At 41.0% G+C, this 13,834-nt stretch overlaps 1 protein-coding gene across 2 annotated transcripts in view; it reads left to right on the forward strand.

The window, feature by feature from the left end:
* Positions 1 to 13,834, forward strand: part of LOC144533072 (pleckstrin homology domain-containing family G member 1) — a 47,426-nt gene that overhangs the window by 28,390 nt on the left and 5,202 nt on the right. For both annotated transcript variants that reach the window (XM_078274186.1, XM_078274185.1), the window contains exons 3-15: positions 446 to 546; positions 1,811 to 1,880; positions 8,395 to 8,441; positions 10,133 to 10,283; positions 10,685 to 10,816; positions 11,559 to 11,741; positions 11,866 to 11,961; positions 12,341 to 12,427; positions 12,818 to 12,851; positions 12,981 to 13,073; positions 13,179 to 13,237; positions 13,353 to 13,538; positions 13,641 to 13,760. In XM_078274186.1, coding sequence (XP_078130312.1) covers positions 446 to 546; positions 1,811 to 1,880; positions 8,395 to 8,441; positions 10,133 to 10,283; positions 10,685 to 10,816; positions 11,559 to 11,741; positions 11,866 to 11,961; positions 12,341 to 12,427; positions 12,818 to 12,851; positions 12,981 to 13,073; positions 13,179 to 13,237; positions 13,353 to 13,538; positions 13,641 to 13,760 — 1,359 coding nt within the window. The remainder of the gene's footprint in view (positions 1 to 445; positions 547 to 1,810; positions 1,881 to 8,394; positions 8,442 to 10,132; positions 10,284 to 10,684; positions 10,817 to 11,558; positions 11,742 to 11,865; positions 11,962 to 12,340; positions 12,428 to 12,817; positions 12,852 to 12,980; positions 13,074 to 13,178; positions 13,238 to 13,352; positions 13,539 to 13,640; positions 13,761 to 13,834) is intronic.

The following is a 13,834-nucleotide window of genomic DNA, read 5'->3' on the forward strand; positions in this document are numbered from 1 at the left end:
GAAGAATGATATTAACAATTCAGCCTCTCTTTAGACCAGCATTAGAAAAGAATTCCCTTGCTAGACAGAAATTGTCAAAAACTACTAATGCTTTATAAAAGGAAAATGTAATTTCCCCTTGCAGGATCACTAAAGTATGTCTTAATCATATTGCTATTAAATGGTACTTAAGCAGCTAAAACAATGTAGGTATTTGTACATTAACATACAGACAACTCACAGAGCCTAATTATGGAAGAGTCTTTGTCACACCATGCCAAAGTGGTGCAGAGTCAAGTAGCACAAGAGATTCATGGGCTTTGAAAGCTACTGAGGTGAAGTCTGTAGGAGTCACAGTGTGAGTGGTCTGTCAAAATTGCGGTGTGTGTGTACCAAGGGTGGTGCCAATCAAAATGTCAGCCATAAAGCTCTAACACGAATACGTTCTGTCTGTTTCTCTCTGCAGGACTACTTGGAGTGTATCAGCAATCAGTCTCGGCTGGCCTTGAGCTCTGAGGATAAAGGCTCTCTGTTCGGCAACATCCAGGACATCTACCACTTTAACAGGTACAACACACTCACAGAGCTGGAGACTTGAGACTTGGGCTTGTGTCAGACAGACTTAATGCAGCGTTCACTTCATACCAGATGGATCAAAGAGATGGTAAAGATTCACATTTTTATGACTTGTGAGCGTTCACATCACAGGACGATTACAGCGCTGGTCGAGTGAGGGTTCAAAGTACTGTGCTTTGACAATTACATCTTGGAAGTTGATGTGAACATTATTTAAAAGTTTGAATATCGCACTCACGATAACTCCGATACAAAATGTATTCGACATTTGACTCGAAGACTTGAATGTATTTAAGGCTTAAAAGAAAAAAATATTCAAGTTTTGAATAAACAAAAACAAGATATCAACAGGCAGAACTTACATTGCCTCATAGTTTCAATATTTAATTATTAGGCCTCATCATTTAAAGGACATAATCTCAGTTAGTCAGTCAGTAAATGTTCAAAACAGACATGTTTAGTAAAAAACCTTGATCTTGACTCTGCTAATAAAGACTGGAGTCTCAAAACAGCTCTGGTTGCACATAAATATACAGACAGACTTTAGTCTCTCTCGTGTTCAACAAACAATGTCCTGCAAATAGTGAAACTGGGCTGAGCCATATGTTAATTTCTGGAAAGGGCGTTGTTGTTGTTTGTGTGTGTGTGTGTGTGTGTGTGTGTGTGTGTGTGTGTGTGTGCGCGTCTGTGCGTCTGTGAGACTGTGAGTCTGTGAGTGTGTGTGTGTTTTAAATAAGTCCCCGTCTGCATATTTGTCTCCTCTGGCACCGTTCTTAACAGTGTGTTTCTGTGTGTGTTGTGTATTCAGACGAGATGGCTAGTTTAGCATCAGCCATGGTGGTCTGGAGACACAAAAATGCACACTCTTTCCCCGCACCTATTCATTTCTCAGCTGTCACGCGCAGACAAGCTGGCTAGTAAACGGAAGCGTAAAAGCAGTTTGAAGCGGTCACAATGACCTCATGCTTCAGCCATGAAACAATAACTCCATCAGTGTGTGCACTTACACACACATAACACAGCTACAAACGGGAGCTGCCTGTTTTGAATTCATGGAAGTTTTGTCATTTGTTCGGAGCCAGGTGCCCTAAGACCTAATTTCTGTACCCAGGGTGACTCTTGCTCCTGAAACACTGTTTGGAACAATGTATCGTGGGAGAGTAGTTTATATTCTTGTGTAATAAAAACGTAGGAAATTATGGGTGCACATTTTCACATCAAATACTGATTTCTTTGAGCTCTGTGTTTGTTTCAGGGATCTTCTACATCATCTTGAGAAGTGCAACGCTGACCCTGTGGCCATCGCAGAGTGCTTTGTATCCAAGGTAAAGATAGTCACCTCCTCTGCCCCATTTTGTTCTACACCTTATACACGCTCCTCTATTGCTCGTTAAAACGTGTCCAAACAGCTGGTTCAGACACACGCACACAAGCATGCACGTACACACGCACGCACACACCCACACACACAGGACAGAAAATGAATAACAGGCAATGCGCTTTACAAGAAATAAGTTGACAAAATTCAGGTGAGGACGCTGCATGAAGTCATTTAGGTTTATTGAGGCCAGTAGCATTATTTTGGTGGTTGGAATGTGAGTTGTAAGTGCAATAGGACGGCATGGAGGAAGGACAACTCCCAAGGAATTTTAAAAACCATCCAAATACATAATCACCTTTTTTACTGGAGGGTGATAATAGCAGTGCTTCAAAAAGAAAAAGTAGACTCAGCAACTCTTGGCAAAGTATCACTGGTCCCTCTGTCTGTGTGTGTCAGCTTTTATTTTACTCCTGCTCCTCGACCCATCCATGCCCTAAAAAAGAAAAGATTGCATGATTATGTCCCATGATAATGTGCTGCATTCCAGCACTTCCTCTAAAACGCTTTACATTCCATCCCTCTCCGACTGCAATTACACCCAATACCACAGAGCAACTGTCTGACCATATATATACGTATATATATAAAAAATGAGTCCCAGTCAGCGTCAGAGACTCCCTACAGTAAATACAGCAGCTGTTGTTTAGACGAACCAGTTTTATAGCAGCCCACAGCACCACTCTTCATAATTAACTGAGATCCATAAACAAAACAGCGTGATGACATCTTGTTACCGACTGATTAATGTTACAGCATGATGAATTTATTTCAGATAATCCCCTAATCTGAAATACGGACAACCTACAGTTGATTTCTATTCTGTAGCTAGTACAGCATTTATTATAAAAACAGTTTAACATCCTTAAAGCCAGGGGTTAAATTGGGTCAAAACAAGCTGAAAGTAAGGCTCCACCTCTTAAAGTCCAAATCACATCCTGCCTGGAGCCTCCTGTCTCTGCTAACCTCTGTCTCATGAGTATGGTACTCATACTGCAGATGTCCATTAAAACTCTTAAAGTATAATTTTCTACCGTAAGAGCTTCTGATTTGCTGCTCCAGGTCCTATCCAACACATACACACACACCTCTGTTGTGTTTCTACCTGTTCATGTTATGCATAAATACAGTTTAGCTACAGTACACAGGTTTAATACATGCTGGCCAGGATTAAACCCAAAAATAGTGAATTAGATTTTGTCAAATTTAACTGAAAACAGATGTATTATAGCCCATACATATTTGACCAAACCACTATTACACAACCAGAGGCCTGTACTACGAAGCGAGATTTGGCGTTAACGAGCTAACTTCAGGTTCAACCCAGGGTTTTCTGTACTACGAAGGTGGATCACTTGTGATCGGGTTCAATCGCCGTGGTAACTTATGCTGAACGCCTAACCTGGTCGGGAGCAGGTTAAGTTGGAGATCAGAGATCAACCGGTGTAAAAGCACCGCCTACTGACCAATCAATACTCGATTGATAACGGCGTCACCGCTCTTAGAAGATCAGGCGGAGCTCGGTGGGTGGAGAGAGAGAGCGAGAGAGAGAGGGAGAGAGAGAGAGAGAGAGAGAGAGAGAGAGAGAGAGAGAGAGAGAGAGAGAGGGAGAAAGGGGTGCGCACATAAAAGTTAAAACATTTAGAGACCGACAACCCCGTTAGCATTCCCTGATGTGTATACTTATGAAATATATAGATTGTAATGGGAGGGAATTACATATCGGCTCGGCTTCTTGAGCCGTGTGTTGCCAATACGCCCATCAGTTTGAATTTTGTTTTTATATATTTTATTTGCTCTCACGATGGCTTCCCACTGCCTGGGCTGCAACTGAAATACTAGGCTAAAGCAACAACAGTTTATGCAAAGTGCACAAGTGTAATTATGGTCAGATCTTGGTCCTGACTGATGAGGAAGTGATATTAATAAGCGTTGTGATTTAAGCATCTACAGCGTCGGCTATTTTTTTGCCAGCTTTCCTTCCTGTTTTAGGAAGCAGCGACTGTATTGTGTTTGCCTGCAAAACCATGTCTGTGTTCTTCATATTTATGTGGAATTATAATTTCCTCTTCTTGTATAAAATATGCGGCTCTGGTAGATGTTTGCGATTGGTCGTGCTGTGCAAACACCGCCTCTTTTATGTGAACGCGCGCGCCGCTGGACTGGGAAACCCTGGGTTGACTGAACTAGTTGATAACCAGCGTCGTGATACAGCTTATGTGGGACCGCGGGTGTTAGGTTAGGTGAAGCCGGGTAACTGAAAGAAATCCAGGACATGTTGATCTCGCTTCGTAGTACAGGCCTCTGAAGTTTACCTTACAAAAACATATTTCCACTGAGTTAAAAATGAATTATTGACCTTTGAAATAGTTTGCAAAATAATCTCACCACAAGGTCTAGTAGCTTTGGAGCTTTCTGGAGCATCTACAGATGACGTTTTGCCAGTTTCTTGTGAGATTTTAGATATCTGAGCACTTTAAAGGCTTCTCGTCCATGTTGGCTTAAAAGCTGGGATTTAAAGTGCATTTTTGACCTTGGACATAGCACAAGAAGTTCTTTAAACGGTAAGAAAAAAGGGATATCTAGACAACTACAATCGTACTACAACTTCATCTGCTGAGGAAGATTGTCTGATACGAACTAAAGCTCAAGAGCAGCTGCTAATGTCTCCATGCTTTAATTTCCAAAATAATTTATTAGATTTCCTTATATATTCATATCCAATTCATATAAGAAATAGTTGAGATGAACAAACAGTAGTTGTTGATGGTGAGAGCTGTCTTTAGGCTTCTATAGATTTGTCAGTGAGTAGGTTTAATAGAGTTACATAAAAAGTACGAGTGCTCGGTCTACTTCCAGACCAACACCTAGAAATATTTAGTCACCACTGACCATTACGCCCCCTTTACATTGAGACATGTATGTGTGTGTGTGTGTGTGTGTGTGTGTGTGTGTGTGTGTGTGTGGCTTCATCATTTCACAGGGTGACTTCTGGTAAAAGGGTTGTAACCAGAATAGTTATTACTACAGAATAGAGTTCTTTTGAATTGCTGAGTGTTAGTTTTAGTTGCTAAGACCCAGAAAACCCCCAAAAACATTTCTTTCACTATCAGCTGTGAGATGCACGCACGCACGCGTGCTCACACACACACACACACACACACAGCTAATGCTTTTCTAGTCTTAGCAGCCAAGAATCACAACCCAGCACTGTTTGAAGAGACAGATCTAGATGTAAATCTCCGCCTCTCTCTCAGATAATTGTCTATCTATCCTCATGTTCCTCTCCGTTCGACTAAATCTTAACTGTGCTATGTGATGAGTAAGCCTTTAACACGTTTTATGGGTTGCTACATGCTGACTGAAGCACAGAGAGCACATAAACAAGATCCTAAGCTTCTTTTTTCTTCGTCCCTAGTAATTGTGTTGTGTTTAGTGCTGAGCTGATGACTCACTGTGACCTGTCCAGTCTCAACAAATCAATAAAAAAACTGCAGATTCATGACTTGCTCATTAAAAACGATCAGTGGGTGCTGATACAAATCAACCTTTTTTTATAGGTCCGTAGAGTAGTGATTAGCAGCCACCGCTGAAGAAAGTACAAATCTTTCTAAATAATTTGTATCGTGATACTCTAAAAAGGGATCATTTTCATCATGTATAGATGCCAAAACTCTCACATGCAGCATTTGGATATGATGATTATATGATTGAGCATAGCTTGTATATATTTCTAAAATGGAGGTATATTATAAATCTGAGCTATTTCAGGGTCTGCTGGTTTCCTGGTTGGCTTCACAGAGTGTGTGCAGACATGTCAACTTTAATAACAAAGTCCATGTGTGCAGGCGTGCATGCTCTGCACAAATTTGTACTCCATAGAAGCATTTATGTATCTTGTGGTCTTGAGTCCACGGTCAAGAGGCGTATTAAGAGTGTGTATTAGGAGTGTGTATTGGTTCGTGTCTTCAGAAACTGATGGTGGCACATCTGGTTGTGTTTAGGCCTGGAGACGAGCTCTGCTCTTCAATTTAGGACGGTTCCCACGGAGCACCTCAGGCTATTATTCAGAACAAATTCTGAGAGTCTTGTCTGCGTGCATTTTTGTGTGTGTGTGTGTGTGTGTGTGTTCTTCTGTTCAGTATATTTTGATGGGATGTTTGTGTCGTAAGCTTGAATTGTTCGCTGTGGCTTACATAGGAATGTATATGTACCTACAGCAAGAACCATAACGTACTGTAAGTTTACTATGAAGTGTGTGTGTGTGTGTGTGTGAGATGAACCAGGACAGACTTCTGTCATCTGCCCTGTGCTTATGTCGCTTCCTGATGGTCGTGAACATCCTGCGACCCCCAAATGTTTATGGACACAAATAGAGTTCAATTAGACTCTCACGTTATGAAACAGAAAGAGGTTCATTTTCAGGCCTCCAGGAGAGCACGATGAGAGGGAGAGATGAACAGAAAGGAGGAGGAATGTAAGATTATATAGGAGAGGGAAATATCCATAGAAGATTGATAAATAGATGACATGGAAAATGAAATGGAGATCAGTAGAAAGGGTGAACGAGAAGATTTCTGGGAGCAGAGAGAAAGAGGTTTATTCAACCTCTGATAAGTCATGCTGTCTCTGATGTCTTTGATGTTCAGAGAGGCATGCAAGGTGGGAATAGCCTCAATTAAAGGGGTGGCGATGATGTATGAGGGGATATATAATCTGAGCGCTCATGGCCATTGGGATAAACAGAGACTCAAAGGCCAGGACGCAGGCTAATCATAAGCTACACGGTTGACTTTCAATTAGTAGCAATTTATGGAGGAGAGAGGATGCCTTGTCTGTGAGCTTCGTGTGTGTGGAGCTGTAAACATGAAATAACCGGGCCAGTCATGAAAACTGCACCGGTCCACTGCAGATACAGTAGAACCAGTGAGGCAGAAAGGACGTTAAATCTTAACCTTAAAAGCATCGTTCAGTACCAGTGGTTTTCTATGTTTGAGTCCATTTATTAAAAGGCACTTTAGATTGCAACTCCATCATTTTCCAAACTGTGCTGCTGTGTTTCAGATATTTAAATCAAATTCTCTTGTTCCAGGCATCCATTGTGTTCAAATCATTTTCATATGATGTGGAGATGTATTAGTAGACTCTTGCTTTGGTTGTGTATTACAGCTTTGTGAACAGCAAGTCTGCATAAATGAGGAAACAGAGAAGACTTTTCCAATTAATTAAACTGTGTTACAGGGGAACAATAGTGTAACACTGACAAAAACTAAATGTAGACCTGATGTTCACTGGGATGTAATCAGTCGTGAGTCTGCTGATAGAATTTCTTCTTAATTTCTTACCATATGGTAAGAAATTACGGTACGGTATATACGGTAATCTGACCATACGGTAAGAAATTAATGGAAACCAGTCTAGAATGGTAAGAAAAAACCTGTTGCTGTCACGGTTTGTCAGGAAAGGATTGGACCCAAATGCAGTTTAGATGATTTATTAAACAAAAATGAGTCTTACACAAAGTCCTCAGGAAGGTAGCCAGGCAGGAACAAACAAAAAAAAAAAAAAACAGAATCCACAACAGGAAAGATCAGCACGGTACACAAAAACAGAATCCACGACAGCACAGAGACAGCATCCAACAGAAACCACAGCAACAGAATAAAATGATCCGACAAAAGACAAGGGAGACACAGAGACTAAATACAAGAGGTAACGAGGACTAACAAGGGACAGGTGATACAACAGGTGAAACAAATAAGACAATCACAAGGGCAGGAAACTAAAGACAGGAAGTAAACTAGACAAGACAAGGGAGACAAGACACAGAAGACTATAAAATAAAACAGGAAACAGAAAATCACAATCATGACAGTTGCATGGTCAGCGATAATAATTATAATAAAATGTATTCATATAACACTTATCAAAACCAAAGTTAGAAAGTTCTTTTTAAAGAACAAAAATACACATACAGTCAACACACACATGACAATATAAACCATAAACACATTTGATCAATTCATACATTCATGTACTACATATATTAATATACCAACCTGTGCACACTCATAAATACACACATGCAAACAAATGACCCAAATAAAGTTACTTAAAGCCTTATGATAAAAATACTTTTTTTCGTAACAATTTAAAAAAGGATACTGACTTTACAAATCTGAGGCAGGTTGTTCGACTTGAGGTGCAAGAGCAAAAACTTGCAAACATGCTTCATAGGCCTTTGATTAGTGTTATGCTTTAATTATATTGAGCCAAAAATCACATCAAAATGCTGTCAGAAATGCTTTCTTATGATGGTGAACATGGTAAACATTGTACCTGCTAGCATTGTGACTGTGAGCTTAACATTACATGACATCATCTTCTCTTGACTCTTGAGTTAGTCTTGTGTCCTGTCACTAAACTAATGTCAACTAATTTCTCCTTGGTGTTTTTCACAGAGTGAAGAATTCCACATTTATACTCAGTACTGCACCAACTACCCACGGTAAGACAGCATCCAAAGTGTGTATGTTTATGTCCGCTTATCAACCGCCTACTGTCCTATTGTACAAAACCCATCTTCTTGTTGTCATCTTATCTTGATCTCACCTCTGCATACCATCTTCCCAGCGTCTCAGGTAGCTCTATTGTGAATGTCGATCAATGCATTACCCTTTTCCCCTTCCTGACAAACTGACACGCTCCATAGAAGTCACCTCAGCAGGAGTCAAAGTGTCTACCTTCAGTTATGCCTCAGGGTCTCTCTACCTCCCTCCCTCCTTTGTGCCCCATTTTTTTTTCTTCCATTCTTTTATTAGCTGCCTATTGACAGAGTTACAGCTCATACTGACAGATTGGGCATTATAGTTGTCACCTTATCATATCTAACGCTGTTAATGTTTTAGTAAGCTTTGTGTGAGTGGGGTCCTATGGGAGGAATAATGTGGAGATTTTTGTGTCAGTGTGTATATTGTGTGTGAAACATGAGGCTATTCTTCATGCCAAGTTACACTGCACCTACCGACACACCTACTCCTCTGGCTACCATTTTTCTTTCACGTTGCATGATAAGAAAGGCACGTGGGGAAAAAACTATTTACAAGCTAATGATGACTAATTGAATGCTGATGTGTGTGTGACAGTGTGTGTGTGAAGGGGCTATTGTCAGCTGTTTGAGATAGACCTTCTCCCACATCCACAGCACAGCTGGTGACCCCAACCAAGGTCACACACACACACACACACACACGGGAGACACAACACAAACACACACACACACACACACAGAGGCTGCAGATGTATCATGGTCATGGTGCGCTCTAAGGTCGGGTTTCCTCCAGAACAATGTGAAGCCTGTGTGGAGCTTCACTGGAATTTAGACATGCAGACATACATGTGCGTGCGTGCGTGCGCACACACACACACACACACACACACACACACACACACACACACACACACACACACACTTCTTTCGTTTGTTAAAAAGGCTCTTTCTTCCCCAGTAGGTCACACAGCAAACTAGCTTCAGTAACCAGTAAATGCAGGTCAATTCATGCTGCCTCGAAAAAAATAAAAGCATAAAATGTCAATTGAGATTGTGATTTGAGGCTGAAATAGGACAATATTTTACTATCACCATTTATCGACCTTCAGTGGCATAAAAACAAAATTGAACGCCAACTGTAATTCAAAATTAATAGAATGTTTATTTTTTTGCATGTTTGTGTCTGATGTAATACACCCAACATTAGTCAGGGAAGCATGTTTAGGAAGAGATATTTTAATGGTCAGTATGAACAGGATGAATGATTACATCACTGTTTCAATGCACATATGGGCATGTGAGTATTGTTTTAAGGCAGACTTGAAAAAATGTGAACCTATCTTTTAATTGAAATTCCTCATGTGATTTTACCTTTGAAATTCAGGCTGTATAGACATACACTTTGATAATGTATTATTTTGCATTCATTTGTCATATATGTATCATAAACACAAAATGTGATGTTAATTTCAGCAAAAGACAGATATACAGACGGAGATCTTCAATCTTTACACACCATGCTGAAATCTCTGTTTTTTCCTTTTCTTTAGTATTATCTGTCAGGACATACATTACAACTCATCATCACTGTCAAATTATGGTTTACTACTCATCCCTGATATCTTATTCGCTGTGTTTTGTCTCCACAGGTCGGTGGCTGTGTTAACAGAGTGCATGAGGAACAAGGCGTTGGCCAAGTTTATACGCGAGCGCCAGGAATCTCTGAGGCACTCCTTGCCCCTGGGCTCCTACCTGCTCAAGCCAGTGCAAAGGATCCTCAAGTACCACCTACTGCTGCACGTATGTCTGTATCTGTCTCGCTCAAAAACACACTTACACGCAAACAATTATTCTTTACCCACAGAAATGCAAGTACAGGCACACCCTTGTAAGTGTATAGGACACTTAATGTTTTTTTGCTATACCAATACAAATGGATGTGTACGGTTGAATAACAGCATCACTGACTCAGCTCTCAGTGATTATCTCCATAGGAGAAGCCAAATGTTTAGACATATGGTGCTCAGTATGTATGTTCCTGTGTTTGTACGCCCTGTATGTGCTTGCGTTAGAGTGCATGTATACGTGTGTGTTTATGTGCAGGAACACACACGGAGGCCTGTATGAGTGCACCTCTGTGCATGTGCATATACAGAATGTGCATGTGCTGACTCCCAGCGTTTTGTGTGTCGTCCATGCAGGAGATAGCCAACCACATGGAGAAGGACACAGAGACCTACGAGGTTGTGCAGGAAGCCATAGACACCATGCAGAGAGTGGCCTGGCACATCAACGACATGAAGAGGAAACACGAGCACGCCGTTAGGTTGCAGGTACGACAAGCACAAAAGCACAAATTGAGAAAGATGCTATCAGTCTACAAACAAGTCTCCTGAATCCATGTTATGTAAAAAAATAAATGTTGAGCGTGTGATCTCCTCAATGACTGATCCTGCACACTTTTCACGTCTCTCATTACTCCAATAACTAAAACGGACGTGGTAGCTTTGAGCCTTTTCAAGGAGCCAATTCTTTTATTGTTCTGCACAACAGTTATGTGAAGTCTAGCTTTGAATCAGCCAAGGCTCTGATCCTCCCCACGTCTTACACAAGTCGCTTCGTTTTCCACTGGGCTAATGATGGCCTTGCATAAGGAGGGCACATAAAAGGGAAGCTTGTTTCTTTTATCAGCCGGGAGCCAGAAGGGTCAGATGAATGCAGAATGCAGGAATGTGTGTGGAAGCGTTCACTAGTCTGGAGAAAGGATTGCCTTGATAGAAATCTTCAGTTTTTGTTGTTTTGTTCTCTATATTATCTTTTTTTTTTTTGCTAACCTGTATGCATTTCTGTTTTTTTAGTTTTTTTAAGTGTTATTATTATCATCATCAATCTTTGAACACTTGCACTCATGCACACCCCCACTCACTATTTTCTGCATTTTCTTTTTTAACATTTTTTATCAGCTCAGCTTTATTTTTTGTGCGGTACCAGGTCAAATGTTTATTTTTTTGCAACAGGTTTTTAAATAAAATCATATGACTCTCCTCACTCTCTGTATTTCTGTGCTTTCTGCAGGAAATCCAGAGCCTGCTGACCAACTGGAAGGGCCCTGATCTGATTGGCTACGGAGAGTTGGTTCTCGAAGGAACGTTTCGTCTGCAGCGTGCCAAAAACGAAAGAACTCTCTTCCTGTTTGACAAGCTTCTGCTAATTACCAAGAAACGAGAAGAAACCTTCACATACAAGGCTCACATACTGGTCAGTTATTCTACTACAAGTATGACATTTCCCAAAGAGACACAAAAATATACAAACGTTTCTGCTCAGTAACTATATTTTTAACACGTCTTCCTTCCATACCTTTTGTATGTCTTTTCTGCAGTGCTGTAACCTGATGCTGGTGGAAGTTATTCCTAAAGAACCACTGAGTTTTAGTGTGTTTCACTACAAGAATCCCAAACTTCAGCACACGGTCCAGGTATAGCAACATTGCATAAGAGAGCGCACATCATCACAAAAGTCAAAAGTGTGAACGTAATTACATGTTTCGTTTGAACTGCACAGTTACCAGCAGCATTGAGCAAGAGTTCAATCAGAAAGTGTTAAGGTTATTGTGCAGGTGTCAAAGCTCACCTCGCTGAGTTGCTCAGACATGTTGAGTGTTTAGAGGCTAATGGCAGCCATTGTTGTTACCCAACCACTGTGTTTTGGACAAGCACTAAAAAATGAAAGAATCTGTGTGATGTAAGAAAGCCATGTTGCAAATGTTTAAAAGGTTTATCCCAACCCTCTCAGCTGCCTTTTAAAGGGCATGTCTGATATTATCTTCTCTCTGATGGTTTGCCCTCTGCCCTCAGGCCAAATCACAGCCTGACAAGCGCATGTGGATCTTACACCTCAAGAGACTCATACTTGAAAACCATCCAGCCAAAATCCCTGCCAAGGTAAGAGCAGCTTGTCTCCTTATAGCTCCCTCTCTGTTCATTGATGGCGTAAACACAGACTCCTTCATCTCCATCTTTCTTTCCCCCCCGCTTTTTCTCCTCACTTCCCTTTTATGTGCGCTGATGATCTTCCTCTCATTTATTTTCATTCGACCACAATCACTTTTCTGTGTCTTCACTGCCTTTGGCCATGTGCAAGTGGAAACTGACGATTCCTCTGCAGGGGTGAAGGTCATTGAGAAAGTTCACTGTGATTACACAAAGGCGTTACTTGTTAAGTGTCAAACTTGAGCACAATTGTTTGTAATGTGGCGCCACCTAGTGTCAAAGTTTATGTTCACCCATTATCCAACCTTGAACTCACCCTCATTTTTTTTATCTGAATTCTAGGCTAAGCAAGCAATTTTAGAGATGGATGCAATGCGTAAGTGCCAATTTATATATTTATAATTTAACAAAGCCACATTTTACAATATTTCTTCTGCCACAGCTTTAGCCATATTTATTGCATTTAATCATCATGTTTTTCACATCTTTTCTGTCACTTCTCCAGATCATCCCGGGTTTCATTACAGCCCTGATGGAGACAAGAAGGATTCATCTCAGACCAAGGAGGGTCCAACCCCTCGTAGAGGACGCAGGAAAGGTACCAAATTAAAGAAATTTACTGTATTTAACAATTACAGACATTGCAAGGCTAAACTTTAAGAATGAATCAATAATTTTTGACTTATAATATTTGACTTTCCAGAACCTCTATCCAAATTGTTGAAGAATGCCAAGCAGAATGCTGCCACAGACGGCGAAAAGGTAAGTGATAGCCAGAGATGATAAACAGTTTTCGGTTGAGAAGCATGAGTACACACACTCCCACTAAGGTTGGTTAATCCAAAAAATTGAAAAAACGTTAAATTCTTCTCTCCAGCGAATAAGTCTGGGTGCCACCCTGCTCTCGCCAATGTCCCAGCTGGCTTTGGGCACCATCGGTCGCAGCCGCAGCCTCATCAACCAATCACAGGAGTCCCTGGACCCCGGCGATCACTATGACCACAGTGATCGAGAAGAGGAGCCACATCAGCAAGATGCTGATGATGAAGATGACAGTGGCCTGGTGAGTTTAACCAGTGATGTTCATTACATATACACTTGTATGATTCCACTTTCATCTCTAGTCCTTCAAACATGTTGTTAATGCTGAAAACTCTGCATTCAGGGAGGCGGAAAGCGGCTGCGAGTCCCTGGCAAAAGCAGTAGAAAGAGGCTGAACCCTCAGGCATCTGTCGACAGTATAGAACAATGGAAGTCCTTCAACATGAGCACTTCGGACCTGCAGGTATTAATCAGAAATACACCATGGTAATTTAGTCTACTGTTTTTAGACTGCCTCAACTACGTGTAAAACAACAA

The sequence above is a fragment of the Sander vitreus genome, chromosome 18 (genome assembly GCF_031162955.1).
Source record: "Sander vitreus isolate 19-12246 chromosome 18, sanVit1, whole genome shotgun sequence".
In the NCBI taxonomy this organism is placed as follows: Eukaryota; Metazoa; Chordata; class Actinopteri; order Perciformes; family Percidae; genus Sander; species Sander vitreus.